This window comes from Erigeron canadensis, chromosome 3 (genome assembly GCF_010389155.1).
Source record: "Erigeron canadensis isolate Cc75 chromosome 3, C_canadensis_v1, whole genome shotgun sequence".
NCBI lineage: Eukaryota > Viridiplantae > Streptophyta > Magnoliopsida > Asterales > Asteraceae > Erigeron > Erigeron canadensis.
Window position 1 is genome coordinate 2,570,164 of NC_057763.1, and position 16,132 is coordinate 2,586,295.

Consider the following 16,132-nt stretch of genomic DNA (forward strand, 5'->3'; position numbering starts at 1 on the left):
TTCCCTTTGGATGTTCTTAGCAAGTCTTGTCAGGTTTACGAGCTAGTTTTTATATATATAAATAAACATAAAATAATATAATAATTTTATTTTCTAAAAATAAAAAAAGTTTAATATATATATATATGGTTTTCGCTACGGTTTTGGTGATCAGCTTTTGTGTATGAAACCAAAACTAAACCAGACCAATCGTTTTGGTACAATTTTTTGTTTTTTTCGGTTCATTCAGGTGTTCTCGGTTTGGTTTTTGCGCCTCCCAAATTATTAGAATGATATATGCTATGTTATTTATTAGTGTGATAAAGTTAGAGCTCATTATTTCTTTAATAAAGCAATTGCACGTGAACAATATTTTTTTGTCTTCATATGAAACTTTTACATAAATATTGATTTAACAATAATAAAACAATGCTTTGAATGGAGTGGTTGGATTGTTGGTTTCAATGGGAGGGGTTGCTGGTTCAAAACCTGCTCCGCCTCCCCTTTCTTGGGTCTTTTTTCTTTTTTATATTTAGATTCTTATTTTTATGTAACTTTTTTCTCATATTTACTTGCCTTATTTGTTTTGTTTTGAATTTTGAGAGTTTTTTAAAAACATTTTAGTCTATTTTGATTTTACTTTGGAGGTTTTTTTCAATATTTTGGTTTTCTTTTTAAATTCGTTTTATATCTTTTTATTATTTTAACATTTTTTTCTTAAAATTGTTTTGTTTTCATTACTTTTCAATTTTTTTCAACAATTCCTTTTGTAATATTAGATTTTTTTCTGAAAAACTTTTTTCTTTAACATTTTGTTATAGTTTTGTTTTTTATTTGTTTTTTGAATTTTTTTTTTTATAATATTTTGTCTTTTGGTCATTTTTGAGAGTAAACATAAACATGATTATGTGTATTGTTCTTAAAAGGGAAAACGAACACGTTGCAACTTGATTTTTTTTTAACATTTATTTTGAAAAAGTTTGTGGTTTTCTTTAGCCCCGACTCATCAACGCATAAGCTTTCAGAGACCGAAGTCGCCCATCTTGCAATATAAAATACCTAGTTCTTTAAAAAAGAAAAGGTCTATCAACATCAAATAATCACGTGGCTAGAGTTTTTCTGCTTACTATGACCATAATAAGGTAAAATCATATGACATATATATGATAAAATTAAATTAAAAATAATTTTAGAAAAATAATATTATGTTTAGAAATGGAGTTGTTTCTTTTTACGTTTTTATTCTTTTTACGCGGGCTTTGCAAATTAAAAAAATCCATCATAAAAGTAGCTGGGGGGCTTTGGTTTTGGACTCTCACGTAGGCAGCAAGTATTTATTTTTGAACATTACGTGGTCAACAAGGTTTTTTCTTTTTTTTAACGGGCAGAAGGGAAGGAGAGGAAATTAAACCGCGTAGTCTGCGAGCCGAAGAAAAAAAAAGAAAAAAAAAGGATTACTTTTGCTTTTGTTTGATCGATCACAAGCAACGTACACATCAAGATTGCTACGGTTTTCTTTTCCGTATTAGTCAAACATTATTACCACATCTAATATTGTGTTGGATTCGTATTAATATTAATGATTAATTATTTTATGTTAATAATTGTTTTTATATTTATTAGTCTTATTATAAGTAGCTAAACTTATGAACTGAAACGATAAAAAGCTGGTTGCATAATTTTATTAATTCAAGTTGATCTAACTTAACGTTTTGTCTTATTCTTAATGTGTTAATTTCTATATATCTATCCTGCTTGAATTGGTGGTGATTTATGCATTGTTATATACAATTTTCGACGGTGTTCTGTAATTATAATTAATCCATGAATGAACCTTTCACTGCATGTATTCGTTTTCGGTGTAGCTTATATTTAACTATCTCGCTTTCTTAATTTGCTTAATTGGCCTAAATGTGTAATGATTAATGATTACAAAGTTCTTTTTTTGTTCTACAGTTTTTGTCAAATTAGTAAAGAGATGGCAGAGACCGATAGCGGGAAGAACTTTAAGAGGCGGGATCAGCTTCGTGATATGGAAAAAGTAGTTCAGAAGTGGTGGGAAGATGGCAAGTTTTCAATGCTGAAGCCAGTGATGACAAACGCGAAAAGTTTTTTGGGACGTTTCCATTTCCGTATATGAATGGTTATTTGCATTTGGGGCATGCTTTTTCACTTTCTAAGCTTGAGTTTGCTGCTGCTTATCATAGGCTAAAGGGCGAGAATGTGCTTTTACCCTTTGGCTTTCATTGTACTGGGATGCCAGTTAAGGCCTCTGCAGATAACCTTAAAAGGGAAATAGAAGAATTTGGGAACCCTCCAGTGTTTCCTTCAGATGAGATTGTTAGTGAACCGGAACGTTTTAAGGGGAAGAAATCCAAGGTGGCGTCAAAAACTGGTAGGGAGAAATACCAGTAGGAAATAATGCGTGGGTATGGTTTAACTGATGATAAGATTGCTGACTTTCAAGAACCTGTTAAGTGGCTTGAGTATTTTCCTCCATTGGCTGTAGAAGATTTGAAAGCATTCGGGTTGGGTGCTGATTGGAGGAGGTCGTTCATAACTACAGAGAAAAACCTGCTTTTTGATAGTTTTGTGAGGTGGCAAATGAAGAAATTAAAAGAATTTGGAAAGATTGTTAAGGACTTAAGATACACAATTTACTCACCTTTGGATGGGCAGCCTTGTGCTGATCATGATCGGAAGTCAGGGGAAGGCGTTATTCCTCAGGAATATACGCTTATAAAAATGGAAGTGGTCCCGCCGTTCCCTGCTAAGTTTGCACATTTAGAAGGTAAGAAGGTGTATCTCGCTGCTGCGACATTAAGACCAGAGACCATGTATGGTCAAACCAATGCTTGGGTTTTGCCAGATGGCAAGTATGGAGCTTTTGAAATCAACAAACACGACGAGGTCTTTATTTTGACTGAGCGGGCTGCTCGCAATTTGGCATATCAGTACTAGACACCATTTCCTGAGAAGCCTACATATACATGCCTTGTGGAGTTGATAGGTCAAGATCTTATAGGGTTGCCCCTTCGGGCACCCTTGTCAATCAATGACATCATATACTGCCTGCCAATGCTCTCGGTGCTTACTGATAAAGGTACTGGAATTGTTACCAGTATCCCCAGTAATTCCCCTGATGATTTTATGGCGTTGCAGGTAACATTTCTTGTGTATACTGTTATATATTTTACAGTGTTATAAATTACCGGGTTGTGCGTTTCTTACTGTCGTAAGGAAGAAATATATTTTACTTAATAGACCTGAATATAAATTTCTGAAAATGATCAATTTGATTCTTTAATCTGAGGATGAATATAAGTTTGCATCTTAGGAGTTTCACTTGTCTCCCTTTATAGGAACTTATCACTTTTCTGAGTGAATTAGAATCATAATTATTCATTTTGTTAGAACTTTAACACCAACTCAATGGTATTGCAGGAACTGAAATCGAAAGCGTCTTTAAGGGCTAAGTTCGGCATAAATAATGTGATATTTATATTTCTATTTTTACCATTCTACCCAAATTCACAATATTATTCTACAGGTGGCAAAATGGGTAGGTTGGTTAATTGTTCAAAAAAGTTTCAGTTGGCTGATCCGATATTCTTTAAACAAGTTTTACCTTTTCAAAAGCCATTAGTTTCTTACATAGGATTACAGAAGTTATATCATTTCGATAATAATCCTCTTTGCTTTGGATTATAAATTAGGATGTAATGCGCTGAAAGTACACTTCGGATGACTCTTGACCTGTTTCATCCATGACTTCATCTTAGCTAACCTCTTGTCCTTGTTTTTTTTCATTTCGCCTTATTGCTTCTTGCTTCCTTAACCTTTTATTCTTGTCTTGAACTTTATTCATCTGCTGCTTATGGCATTACATGAGCTTGGGTAAACAAGATCATGTTATTTTATTGGCCATATCTTTTTTAGTGTCTCCACTTGGACTGTTTTATCTTATAATTACATTTTATCACAGCGGTATCCTATATCTGATAATGTTTTCTACTCATATATGGTGGTGATTATTGGAGCTGAAGCTAATTTCAGACTTAGAATCTGAAACTTGTCTCCAACTGATGATGATATGATAATGCGGTCAATGACTAGATAGTTGATAATGTTCTCTCTTCTTCTTGCTTTGCTTGCTTATTTTATAGACATCCTGTTTGAAGCATCAAATTTGTTGTGGCTTCTGTAATTAGTTCACAACTGTTATTCGGAAAGGTGGATATGAGTTTGTTTACACTATTGTTCCACAGCAAGTAAATAGCAACATTTGATCAAGAGTTCAAGGAGTTCTTAACTGAAATTAAGTGGCTTTCTCACTATAAACACCCAAATCTAATCTCGTTTCTTGGTTTTTCCGAGGAAGGAAACGAAAAAATCCTGATTTATGACCATGCAGTTTGTGGAAGCCTCAAAAAGTATCTTAGTAGTGACGATAAGCCACATCGCCTCTTCTCACATGTACCCAATGGATCAGTATATGCATTGAAATAGCCCACAGTTTGGATTTTCTCAATGATCATGTTGGGAAATTTCATTGAATTATCCACAAGGATATCAAGAGTGCAAATTGGCCCAACGTAACTGTGTGGAAGTCTAGTATTTTGCTAGACTCATTTTGAAAATTTAATATATATTGTTATTCCGGGAAAAAAAAAAGAAAAAGTTGGGTTTTTGACTTTTTGGGGGGTCTCATGGACGATTATACTCTCACGTGTTTAGCACATGAAAGGTTTAAACGGCCAGATCTAACGCAAGTTAGGTTGTGTTTGATAACACATAATGATTTTGCGCTGAATGATTTTAAACCTGAATGGTTGTTCTGAATGAATTTGGTTCCGAATGAAAAAAATATGTTTGATATGTGTTCTGAATGGATAATTTGAATGATAAAAAATGACCATTTTAACCTTCTGTATACATGATGACCTGAATAAGTTTGTTAAATATGTTCTAGCTTTTTTTACATATATATCGTACAAAAAATATTTAAAAACACATAATATTATAAATAACCTACTCATAGTATCTTCTTACATTAATATTCTCTTAAATTCACCAAACATTATTACAAACAATATATAATTTGAAGCACTTGAAAATAGTTGATCTCGATAATAATTCTTGTGTGTAGTGCTTGATCCCATTAATTATTCTTGTGTATAGACATGTCCACTCAATGCCGATGTGTCTCTTATTCTTTCAATTCTTGATGAAACATTCGTCAATCAAAACCAACAAACAATGATCATAAACACAATTCCATTCTCCAAATCCATGTAACCATGGACATAATATAAAATAATGGCATTGGACAAGAATCCCCAAATAAAAAAAATGTATTATTGCAAATAGTAGACCATTGATTACTTTCTAGTATGATATAATACAATAGGAGCAGACTATTAATTAATTAGTACGGTAGCAAATAGCAAATAGATACTAGCAGCAATGAACATATCAAATTCCTTAACAAATTTATTCCTAAACAAGTAATGGAAAATCAAAAATGTATTGATCTCTCGAGTACTCAGTAAAAGAATGGTTCTCTCTTTTTCTACTGCTATGTAAACAACGTATTATAACACAACAAACAAGGAGCAAAAAAAAACCCAAAATACTTCAGTAAACAAATTATAATACAACAGCCTACTAATTTATTAGAAAAATAATATCACAAAAACAGAGGGACTGTTTGTAAAAGAAGAAATAGATAATCAACTCAATAATATGAAAAACCACATAACCATTTATTATAACATTTTTTCTTAGTTATATTTCCGGGGGATTAAGCCCACACATTTCTCAATCAACTAGTAAAAGAAGAACAAAAAAAAAAAAAAGGATCAGGAAATTAAGAGCTTGCAGAATAAAAAATACATATACTTTCTAGGGTTTTATATATCTATCCAATCTGTCTCACTCTATCTAATTATGGGTACACAGCTTCTTCTTCTTCATATGTTTTGGTTTGCCTGTCTATTCTCCTCCACTTTTCCTCTCAATCATGGTCAGTTTCATCTCAATCATGTATTTTGTGTAAGTAATTAGTTTTATAAATTTTACTTAATAATAATAATAATAATAATAATCAGGTGCTTTTAAACAACAAGTGGCATTCGAGTCGGTTCCTGACCTAGAGAAATCCATTTACATTGTGTTGGATGGATATCCTTGTGTAAGATTGCTTAACCTTTCTGGTCAAATTGGTTGTGCAAGTAAGTTTACCTTCCCACCTCTCATAATTTCATTTTATATATTTAATTTTATATATTTTACTAAATTACCCCCCGTCCTTTATCTTAGATCCCGCTCTTGACAAAGTTGTAGCTCCTATTGTTAGATTTAAGAATGATGTACAACTTGTTCGGCCAAGCTCACTCATTGTGCCGTCTTATGATTTTGAAGCATTACTTACAAGGTATGTATACAAAGAGTCATATATATATATATATATATATACGAGAGCAAGTACCCGCGCGTTGCGGCGGTGAGATGATGGGGGTGATAAGTCATAGGGTGTGATAGCCAAATGTCTTAGCCGTACGGCTCCGCCCTCGAATTTAAAAATTCGTCGAAAGTTTATCGAATAACATCTCTAATGAAAGAGCATGAAATTTTAAAAACACCCATATAATTTTTATAATTTATCGATATACGGTTTGTGAGATAAAAGATTTTGAACAAATTGGAGGAATAAATGATTTATGGATGAGAGAGAAAAAAAATGATTGGTTGAGATTTGATGAGAGAAAAATGGTGTTTGGTAATATAAAATTGATAGAAGAGACATTTTGGGAAAGTAAATGTTGAATTGAAAGTTGAAACCCTATTTGCTTTATAATATAGTATAGATATAGATATATGATTTTGAATCTTTTTAGTTTTAAGACATTGAATCGGTTTTGTATTACATGTTAAACGTATATTCTGCTACAGAGTATCAAGCGACTCAAACTTTGCTAGAAATGTAGCTGGGGTATTAGTCGAATTCGGAACGCAAACACATCTTAAAGGTGAAAGACATGATATCTTAATCGCCTCTTGGTTACGACCAAAAAAGAGGAGTTATAGATATTTTTTCTGTTTCAGGATCTTCTCCAGATAAAAAATTCCCACAAGCGGAATTTGCGCCTTACCAGAACAACTTCGAGTGGAATCCGACTGTATGTATTTCATTTGGCAATATTTTACATTTAATATCCTTTCACTTTAGACTGGAATAGTTTGTATAATGTGCTAAAACTATACCAAGTGTACGCATACTACATAACGTGTGACCACTCTGCTAACATTATACTTTGTTGATTTTTCTATTTCTATTTCTGTGTTCTTGTATCACTCATAGTTAAACACAACTGCTCATTGTATTTCAATAAATAGTAACTTTAGCCTTTTATTTTCTTACATATTATTATTTATTAATAGTTTCTTTTATAGAGGTGACAATTTTGAATGTTCTTCTGCGAAAATGGGCTATATTCTTATCTCTAATGAGTGAAGTTAATTTTTTAGCTAACTTGAAAATGAGTCAAAAGTTTTGAAAGTCACTCAAGGTGCACAAACAATGCACAAAATATTTTGTGTACTTTTGTTAAAAAGTTGTTGTTCTAATTATCTAGTTTCTGTAATCATATGTAACACACTATATAGAAAGTTTTAAAAAGATAAAATAAAAGACAGTTTATACTTTACAGAAACATGTTTTGACACGAATCAACTTATACTAAAAAAAATGTTCTATTTTGACCAAAACCCACTTCCTGACGTGCTCGTTTTTTCAGCTCTATGTTCTGCTCTACCTAACATCAAGTCCTAGTTCTATTAAGATTCAGTTGTTTTAAGTAAATAAGATGCATTCCTTAATGAGCGTAAGATATGGCTTAAGACTCACTTCAATACCTACAAATCTTGGGAACTACTATCAAGATTTTTCTGTGGATAGACAAGTGATAAATTATGGTGTATATGGACTTCCATTTATACGACACTTAAAGTTATTAACACTTAATGTTTTTCCATGTGCAGGGATCTGGTATTATGTGGAAGCCTTATGACTTTCCAGTGTTTTTGCTTTCAGAAAGTAGCACACAAGCCCTGCAGGAGGTGATCTAGTGCTTTTGAGATGCCGTGATTTGTTAATGTAGAATTATCTAATAAACATTTGTGCAAGAAGGGGGCGGGTGTATTTATTAATTTTTATAAAATTCTCAAAAACGATAGACTTATTGGTGTACGCCCCTTGGGTTTTGATTACTTCTTACTTTCTTAAATTTGAAATTTGGCATGAGAATTATTTCTTTTTATTTTAGATTGATGTGGAAAATGATTACCAGAAGGAAACATATGCTGCCAAAGTGACTGAATATGATCTAGTAATGCAGGTAATGCTTTTGCATCTGTGTCGTCTGCCATTGTGGCTCTTAACGATTAAACATGTTGTCTATCTATCTTTTCTTCTAATTTGTATACTTAACCTGTAAAATTGATCTATAATGTTCTGTAGACAACTAAAGCAGGCACGCATGATTCAGAATCATGTTTGAGAGAAGGAACATGTCTTCCATTAGGTGGATATAGGTGAGGTCTTCTATCTCTTAACAAGGTTGGGGAACTCGTGACTCGGAAGCAGATTGGAGAGGGGGAGTGGGGGTCAGGAGTTTTTTGAAACTCGGATCGGAATTAGGGGATATCTGGATAGGGTTGACATATAGAAAAATTATAAGTTTCGATTTATATGTAATAAACTTCAAACTTAAGACATAATTGTTGAAACATTTGCATAATACTTTAAAGTTCATACTTGTTTAAAAACATAACTTGGACCAATTTAGGATTTCATTAGAATTTCTTTTTTATTTATAAATTGACCAAAGTTGACCTGAGTCGGCCGAGTTTGACGAAAGTTGACTCGAGTCTTGAATGTTGACCCTTTTTTTTGTCCGATCAAGCCGGACCCGATTTGTGTAGGATCCGATCCCCGATCCGAGTTCGAGTTCTCGACCGAGTTTTACAACACTGTCTCTTAAGTTATATTATAAAGTATTAGGTGGCTTGCCATGCTACTAATTGAAATTGTATTAATTGTTTTAGTTTTCTTTTGCTGCAATGCATATATTGGTATCATACCCATGAGTGAGGGCACCTTTTTATTTTGTACGTGACTTGCTAGAAGTCTAGATGGAATTGATAAATTGACAAAAGTGAATCGTTAATAATGATTTTAAAGAGATGACAAGTGGTGCATGGTTTATGGTGCATTGGTGCTGGTACCTTGGAAACACAAGAATATGATAATGTGGGTGTGGAAAATTTGGCCAAGTCACGTGACTTTGTTCACGGGTCAAAATGATTAATATTAGGGTACAGGCCTAAATAGGTTAGGCATGTTGTCTGGAAACACTATCTCACCAGAAATTACTATATTTATTTCATAAAACAGTTGATTTTCAAATTATTTTTTGTTATCATTCCAGCAATATATTTTTAATTTTCTATTTCTAGATTAGAGATTTAGGAGATCTTATACATTAGAAACATACTTTTGCGACTTCCAAATCCACCTTGGCATTATCTCTAGAGGGTCTTTGAGGAAGTGTGCTTGTTCTGTTTTCGACCTGTTCGGCTGTTCATAGTTTGTCATTCATTAATTTGACCGAATTTTTCTCTACATGTAACTTGAATATGAAGGGCAGTGTTTGGTCAGCCCTTCCAACAACCAATGTTGTAGATTCAAACAAAGAAAAGAATATTGTTTTGGCTGTGGCATCCATGGACTCTGCTTCTTTTTTCCGTGACAAGAGTCTAGGTGCAGAGTCTCCCTTATCAGTAAGTTAGCTATATTTTACAGATGTTTTTATATGCTATATTGTATATTTGTACATTTTATATCTTCGTTATCTAATATCTATGCTCACATAATCTTTAGGGATTGATCTCATTGCTTGTAGCAGTGGATGCTCTTTCACGTATTGATGACATTGATACCTTTGCTAAGCAGGTCTTTTGATGATGACTCTACTTTTTGTTTAATATCAAGTATATGCGTGATATGCTTTCTAAGTACTTTTTGTGTCAGCGTTATAAGATCTCGTGTATATATACAGCTCATTTTTGTTGTTTTTACTGGAGAGGCTTGGGGCTACCTTGGCAGTCGAAGATTTCTTCTTGAACTTGATCAACACACAGACGCTGTCAACGGGATTGACAAGTCATTGATTGAAATGGTATTCACTTGATAGACTTGTATTTCATATGTTCTACATTTTTCTCTGTACATGAAAGAACCCTAGAGGGGGGAAATAGAGGGATAATTTAACGGGTCATAAAGGGTTAACTTTTAACTGTGGGTTAAAATGAGATTTGGTCCATTAATTAATTTACAATTCAGATTTCTCTAACTTTCTAAGCAAGTAATGTATCAACTATCAAATATAATTTTTAAAAAAATACCTTTAAAATAATTGTCTTTACTCTCCCAAATTTAGTCTATTTTAAGATGATTCTAGAGGTTGCAAGTGTTTGATTGCCATTTTAAAGCGACTTGTGGGCAGTTTTAAGGCCTTTTTTTTTTCTATGTTACCTGTTTGGCTGTTTGACATGTTAACAATTAACTACTAGCCGTAAGTGACCTGTTTTCATAAAATTCGGTTGATTGAGACCACTAAAAAAATTCAATGCTTAATTGGACTTATGCTATGTTGATTTTCGCGAACTTTAAAATGACTTCAGATGAAAGAACTAGTAGTTTATTGTAGTTGGGGAGTACAAAATATTATTAATATATCATTGCCATCTGCTATTGAAGCCTATCAATGTTCTGATGGTAGCATTTGTTGACTATGATGCTACTAATAGGCTCTAGCCATTTAGTAATTAGTTGAATACCTTTCTGTCTTTGTGCTTCCCATCGATCCTTGTCTTTATCTGTCAAGACTATTAAATTCTTATTTGTAAGCTTTACTTCTACACTTATTGTAATGTCTAAAAATGGGAACCATTATTGATGCTGGATAACTGATACAGGTTATAGAGGTTGGATCTGTTGGAAAGGGCTATGATCAGGGTGTGCAGACCTTCTATGCTCATACAACTGGGGTTTGAAATTTTGCTCCCATTAATTGCATATACCTAAAGTACTACAAACTGACTATGCTATAAATATATTTTTTATTTCATTTTTTCAGGGGATCATAAAGCTTATGCACATCTAGATTGTAAACTTTTTGTCGCTTGTGTTCTTAAATATTGCTGTTCATTTTTGTGTTAACTGAAGCATCTCGAATACAGCTTGTATACTGATTTTATGGTGAAAGTATATATTTTAAGATGAGATAGGACGTTTTTTTGTGTTAACTGAAGCATCTCGAATACAACTTGTATACTGATTTTATGGTGAAAGTATATATATTAAGATGAGATACGACGTTTCTATAAAGTAATGCAAGTAAAAGGAAGGAAAATTATTTTTTAAATGGACATCAACATACACAAATTGGAGCGTATTGTGTTTTTATTTTTACTTTTACTCTATACCGATATCAGGATTGGCATTTAGGTTATTAAGGTCTTAGATTAATTCATCACTTGTATGCATTCATTTTTGGATTACAGGTATCATCTGGCACAAATAAGTCGCTGAATGCTTTAAGTAAAGCTCGAGATTCACTTGGAACTGAAAGCATCAAATACTCTGCAGCAAGCAAGTCTAATCCTGGGATTCCTCCATCTTCCTTCATGTCATTTTCAAGACAGGTTAGGACATTGAGACGAATTAACCTGCTAATGTTTAGTAACGTTCATTTAGTCAAATCGAGGTGGCATGTTAACCCGCCAAATCGATTTAGGTGGTTTAAGTTTTGAATACGTTTTGGACTTTTGGTAGACTTCTGACTTCTTTGGCTATACCATGTTTTGCTAAGCTTGACAGTTTACTCCCTTGACTTATTGGGGATAAGCTCTAACATGGATGTAAAAGTTGGCCGAGTTGGCCGATACCTCTTAAAGTACGAGTAGGAAATCGGTCAACAAAGTCAACGGGTCAACAAAAATGAAAGCTGACAAGATCCATTAAAATTGGCCAAGATCTCATAAGTATTACACAAATAATTTGTAGATCTCTCTCGGACCCTCTCCGAGGGGAGTCCGAGTTGCGACTTTCCCAACCTTGATTATAACACAAATTGCCTCATTTTTAGGTTTATGCATCGATGTTGCTACCTAGGGGTGTTCAACGATTCGGTTAATGGTTTCTTTGATTTCCTGGATTTGGTTTCTTTGATTTGACAATTCTTAAAGCTCAAACCGAAAACCAAGTTAAACTAACTAATCAGGAAGAAAACAAACCAAATCAAATCTAGTTTTTTTAGCAACATTCCTTCCAAAATTTTTAGCAAATGAAAACTTTAATGAAATTATTTACCAACCAAAGTTTACTAAAAAAAGGACACAATTTAGTATAAACGTTTTTATTTTATTAATTATTACAAGTTATCTTAACATGATAGGTATAAGTCAATATATATATATATATATCAAATAATATATATATATATATATAGGGGTGAGATATTTTGAGACCACCTCTTATTTTAGGACCAACTAGGACCATTGATTTTTGTACACCATCATCTACTACGATATACAAGACTTTTTTGTAAAAACACTAAAACTTTCCGGCGACGAGCCCACCAGAAAATCTTGTGAAAGTAACTTACACGTGTAAGTTAACTTACACATGATTTTTCTGTGGGTCCGTCGCTGTAAAGTCTTAGTGTTTTTACAAAAAGTCTTGTATATCGTAGTAGATAGTGATGGTGTGTAAGTTACGAAAATCAATTGTCCTTTTTTGGACTTTTTTTAGTTGGTCTCAAATTATCTTTCCCCTATATATATATATATATATATATATCAAATAATATGTATATTATAGTGACTTAACAATTTATTATGCTCCGATATGATTTTTTTTTTTTTTAATGTTTTACATTTAAATGAATGCAATCACATTAGGCAATTTAAAAGTTCTTGTAAAAAAATAAAGTTTCTAAAATGAACCCTAACATACACACACACATATATTTACATCGAGGTTGGAGAACTCGGGATCGGAACGACGAGGGGGGGGGGGGGGGGGAGTCAGAATCTTTTGAAAACTCGGAATCGGATCAGAGAGAAATCAGATTGATTTTTTTTTAATATAAAAAAGTAATAATTTATGAAATTATACGTAGTTAGAAACATATACATAATACTTAAAACTTCAAACAGTTAAAATAAACTTAAGCAATTTTGGATTTTATATAAAGCTATTAAGAGGGAAAAAAAAAGTTGACCAGAGTTGACTTGATTTTTGACCCGAGTTGGCCGATTTTGACCACGGCCGAGTTTTACCAACGTTGACCCGATTTTGAGCTGTTGACCCTTTTTTAGTCCGATATGGTCCGGATTGTCTCCCGAGATGGACTATCCCCGATCCGATCCCGATTTCTCTGCCGGTCTGGCCAAATTTTACAACCCTGATTTGTGTGTATATATATATACATGTTTAAAGTTGAATTTCATTTGAAACGTTATAAAAATGTATGTTGTGGATGAAATTTTTTTCCAAAACCTTATATATATCTATTTGTTCACATGTGAATGAAAACGTGAACAAATTCATTCACAACTTCACAATGAAGGTTTTGGAAATTTTTTCTGTAACAACATACATTTTCATAACGTTTCACATGTAAATGAACTTAAAAAATTTGATCCAATACATAATTAGGAGTTCTTACGGTTCTTACAAACAGAAGGGTTCTCGAAATAAGGGATGATTTTATTTGTAAATTTGATTTACGCCAAATTTAAATGTTTTTGAAATATCATCAAGCACTGCGCATTCCACGGGTGCTATTCTGGTGATCTAGTCACTATAGACTATATGAAACATCATTTCCTGTTCATTTAGGGTTGAGGTAATCTGATGTTCTCTCTTTATTTGCTTTAACAGAACCCTCATACCGCTGGTTTTGTATTGGAGGACTTTGATACAGTTTTCGCAAACAAGTTTTACCATAGTCATCTAGATGATCTGTGTGAGTTTACTCGAATTTCGTATACACGTTATCTTTCAGTCATCAGTCTTCAATCTTCAATAATATACTTAGGCTTAGCTCAATCTTATCCGAATTCAACTTTTTTGTGTAGCTAATATAAATTCTTCAGCCATAGTGGCGGCTGCTTCCCTTGTTGCTCGAACACTTTACATTCTTGCCAGTGATAAGAAAGATCCAAGTGCTTCATCCTTGAATGCAGTCAAGGTCAACACCTCTTTGGTTAACGAACTTTTGGGCTGCTTATTAAATTGTGATCCAGGTCTGTCATGTGATCTGGTGAACTATTATATAAAACCATTCTCTACCTGCCCTAGCCATTACGTTGGTGTTATTCAAGGCGAGCCTTCTTCAGAACCCAATCTTGGTTATGTGGGGGATGTTTCCAGATTTGTGTGGAACTTTTTGGCTGATAAAACATCTACCCCTTTAAAAAATGTTAGTCCTTGCTCTGAAAACTGCAGCAAGTCAGGTGGAGTATGCATTAAACAAGAAATAGATGGGAAAGGAGTTTGTGTCATCTCCACAACCAGGTATCTTGCATTTATAGCGTGTTATGAATAGATGCGGTAAAAAGGGTGGTTCAGGTGTATTTGGTAAATGGGTCAAATCATGTAGGTTTATTATGCATTTATGCAAAATTGTTAATTTCTCATACATTTACTGCATACAAACCTTCATATGCATGAGATGATGACACATGGCAAAATCATTAATATGTATTAATATTAAAATGTTCAAATTGTAACTTAGCTGGAATGGCTAGGGTTGAGTTGGCCCCTAACATTTTCTTTAATCTAAATTTTTGAGTTTTATTATCAAATAATTAAAGTTTTAATTTCTTGATTTTTGAGTAAAGTCTGAGTTTTATTTTTAATGCCCTTGTAACTTTAATTTCTTGACTTTTCTAATGAAGTTTATTCTTTAATAATCTAAAAATTAGATTTACTAAATTTGATATTTATCTTTAAAAAGATGGTAACTCAACTAAAACTTGCCATTTATAGGTAATTTAATAATCTAAAAATTAGATTTACTAAATTTGATATTTATCCTTAAAAAGATGGTGACTCAACTAAAACTTGCCATTTATAGGTACATGGCATCCTATTCCACTCGCCTGAAATACGAGTCAGAGACCGAGGCCTGGAGTGTGTTGCCTCCAAATTCTTCAGATCCCATGGGGGCATCTGATCCCATTTGGACAGAAAGCAATTGGAATATAATTAGTCTGCGCGTTTTCTCAGTTCAGAGTGATACTTATGATCATCTTATTTTGGCAGCTGGCTTTGCTGTAACAACATTGTCGTACATCATAGTCGTTATTGTAAAAGCTTTCATTGCAAAAGCTCTAAAGCAAGATTGATTTAAGATACATGAAGATGAAACCTTACATTTAGGGGGTGAAATATTCAACTGTTGATCTCAGATCCCAGTTTGGCATTACTTGTCCAAAAGAGTTTGTAAGATCAATAATTGTATCTAGCAAAATTTTGTAACCTGAATTATGTAGCTATGAATAACATATTAACATGAGAATAGGAGGAACTTTCTGATTCACTCGTATTTTGTGATTTTATAATTTTTGTATCTTTTGATAAACTTGAACTCTATTTCCATCTTCCTTTTCAACGGTCATATTTTATTCTTGGTACCGATGTTAAAAACAATACCCAATTTCGTCGAAAGCCAGGTATGACTGTATGAGGAATGTAAGAGTATCTTGGCGTAGGGATAAAAAAAAATTATGTGTTAAAAAGGATTTTTAAGCCAAAAGGGGTGAACTTTTATGGGCCAAAGCGGCAAATTTCACCCCTCTGGGTTGGTCTCATTTTGCACACTTTTCTCTTCCTATTAAATACAAATTTCCTTTTTATTAATTTTTGGTCCATTTTTTTCTTTCTTTTATACTTTTACATTATTAGTTATATTTTTCAAATGAATATAAGTATTTGTCATTTCCAAAACAAATGTATACAATCATAAATGGTTGAAAATATTATTTTATGAAAACTGTTATGTAAAATGACTATTTATTT

The 16,132-nt window shown here is 32.9% G+C and overlaps 1 protein-coding gene and 1 pseudogene across 2 annotated transcripts; both read left to right on the forward strand.

Annotated features, from left to right (window-relative positions):
• Positions 1 to 1,957: 1,957 nt before the first annotated feature.
• On the forward strand, positions 1,958 to 3,690 carry LOC122590840 (annotated as a pseudogene).
• Positions 3,691 to 5,831: 2,141 nt separating this feature from the next.
• Positions 5,832 to 15,653, forward strand: LOC122593112 (nicastrin). Of its 2 annotated transcripts, none has more exons than XM_043765469.1 (16): positions 5,832 to 6,005; positions 6,094 to 6,212; positions 6,301 to 6,415; positions 6,934 to 7,010; positions 7,087 to 7,160; positions 8,023 to 8,100; positions 8,307 to 8,378; positions 8,501 to 8,574; positions 9,690 to 9,822; positions 9,923 to 9,994; positions 10,101 to 10,220; positions 11,020 to 11,091; positions 11,608 to 11,748; positions 13,991 to 14,075; positions 14,188 to 14,626; positions 15,189 to 15,653. In XM_043765469.1, exons 1-16 carry the CDS (start codon positions 5,929 to 5,931, stop codon positions 15,457 to 15,459), a joined length of 2,019 nt encoding a protein of 672 aa, XP_043621404.1. In that variant the 5' UTR covers positions 5,832 to 5,928; the 3' UTR covers positions 15,460 to 15,653. The 2 variants fall into 2 exon arrangements, with proteins under 2 accessions (XP_043621404.1, XP_043621403.1); XM_043765468.1 differs by having other exon boundaries at positions 5,832 to 6,004; positions 6,090 to 6,212.
• Positions 15,654 to 16,132: the final 479 nt, after the last annotated feature.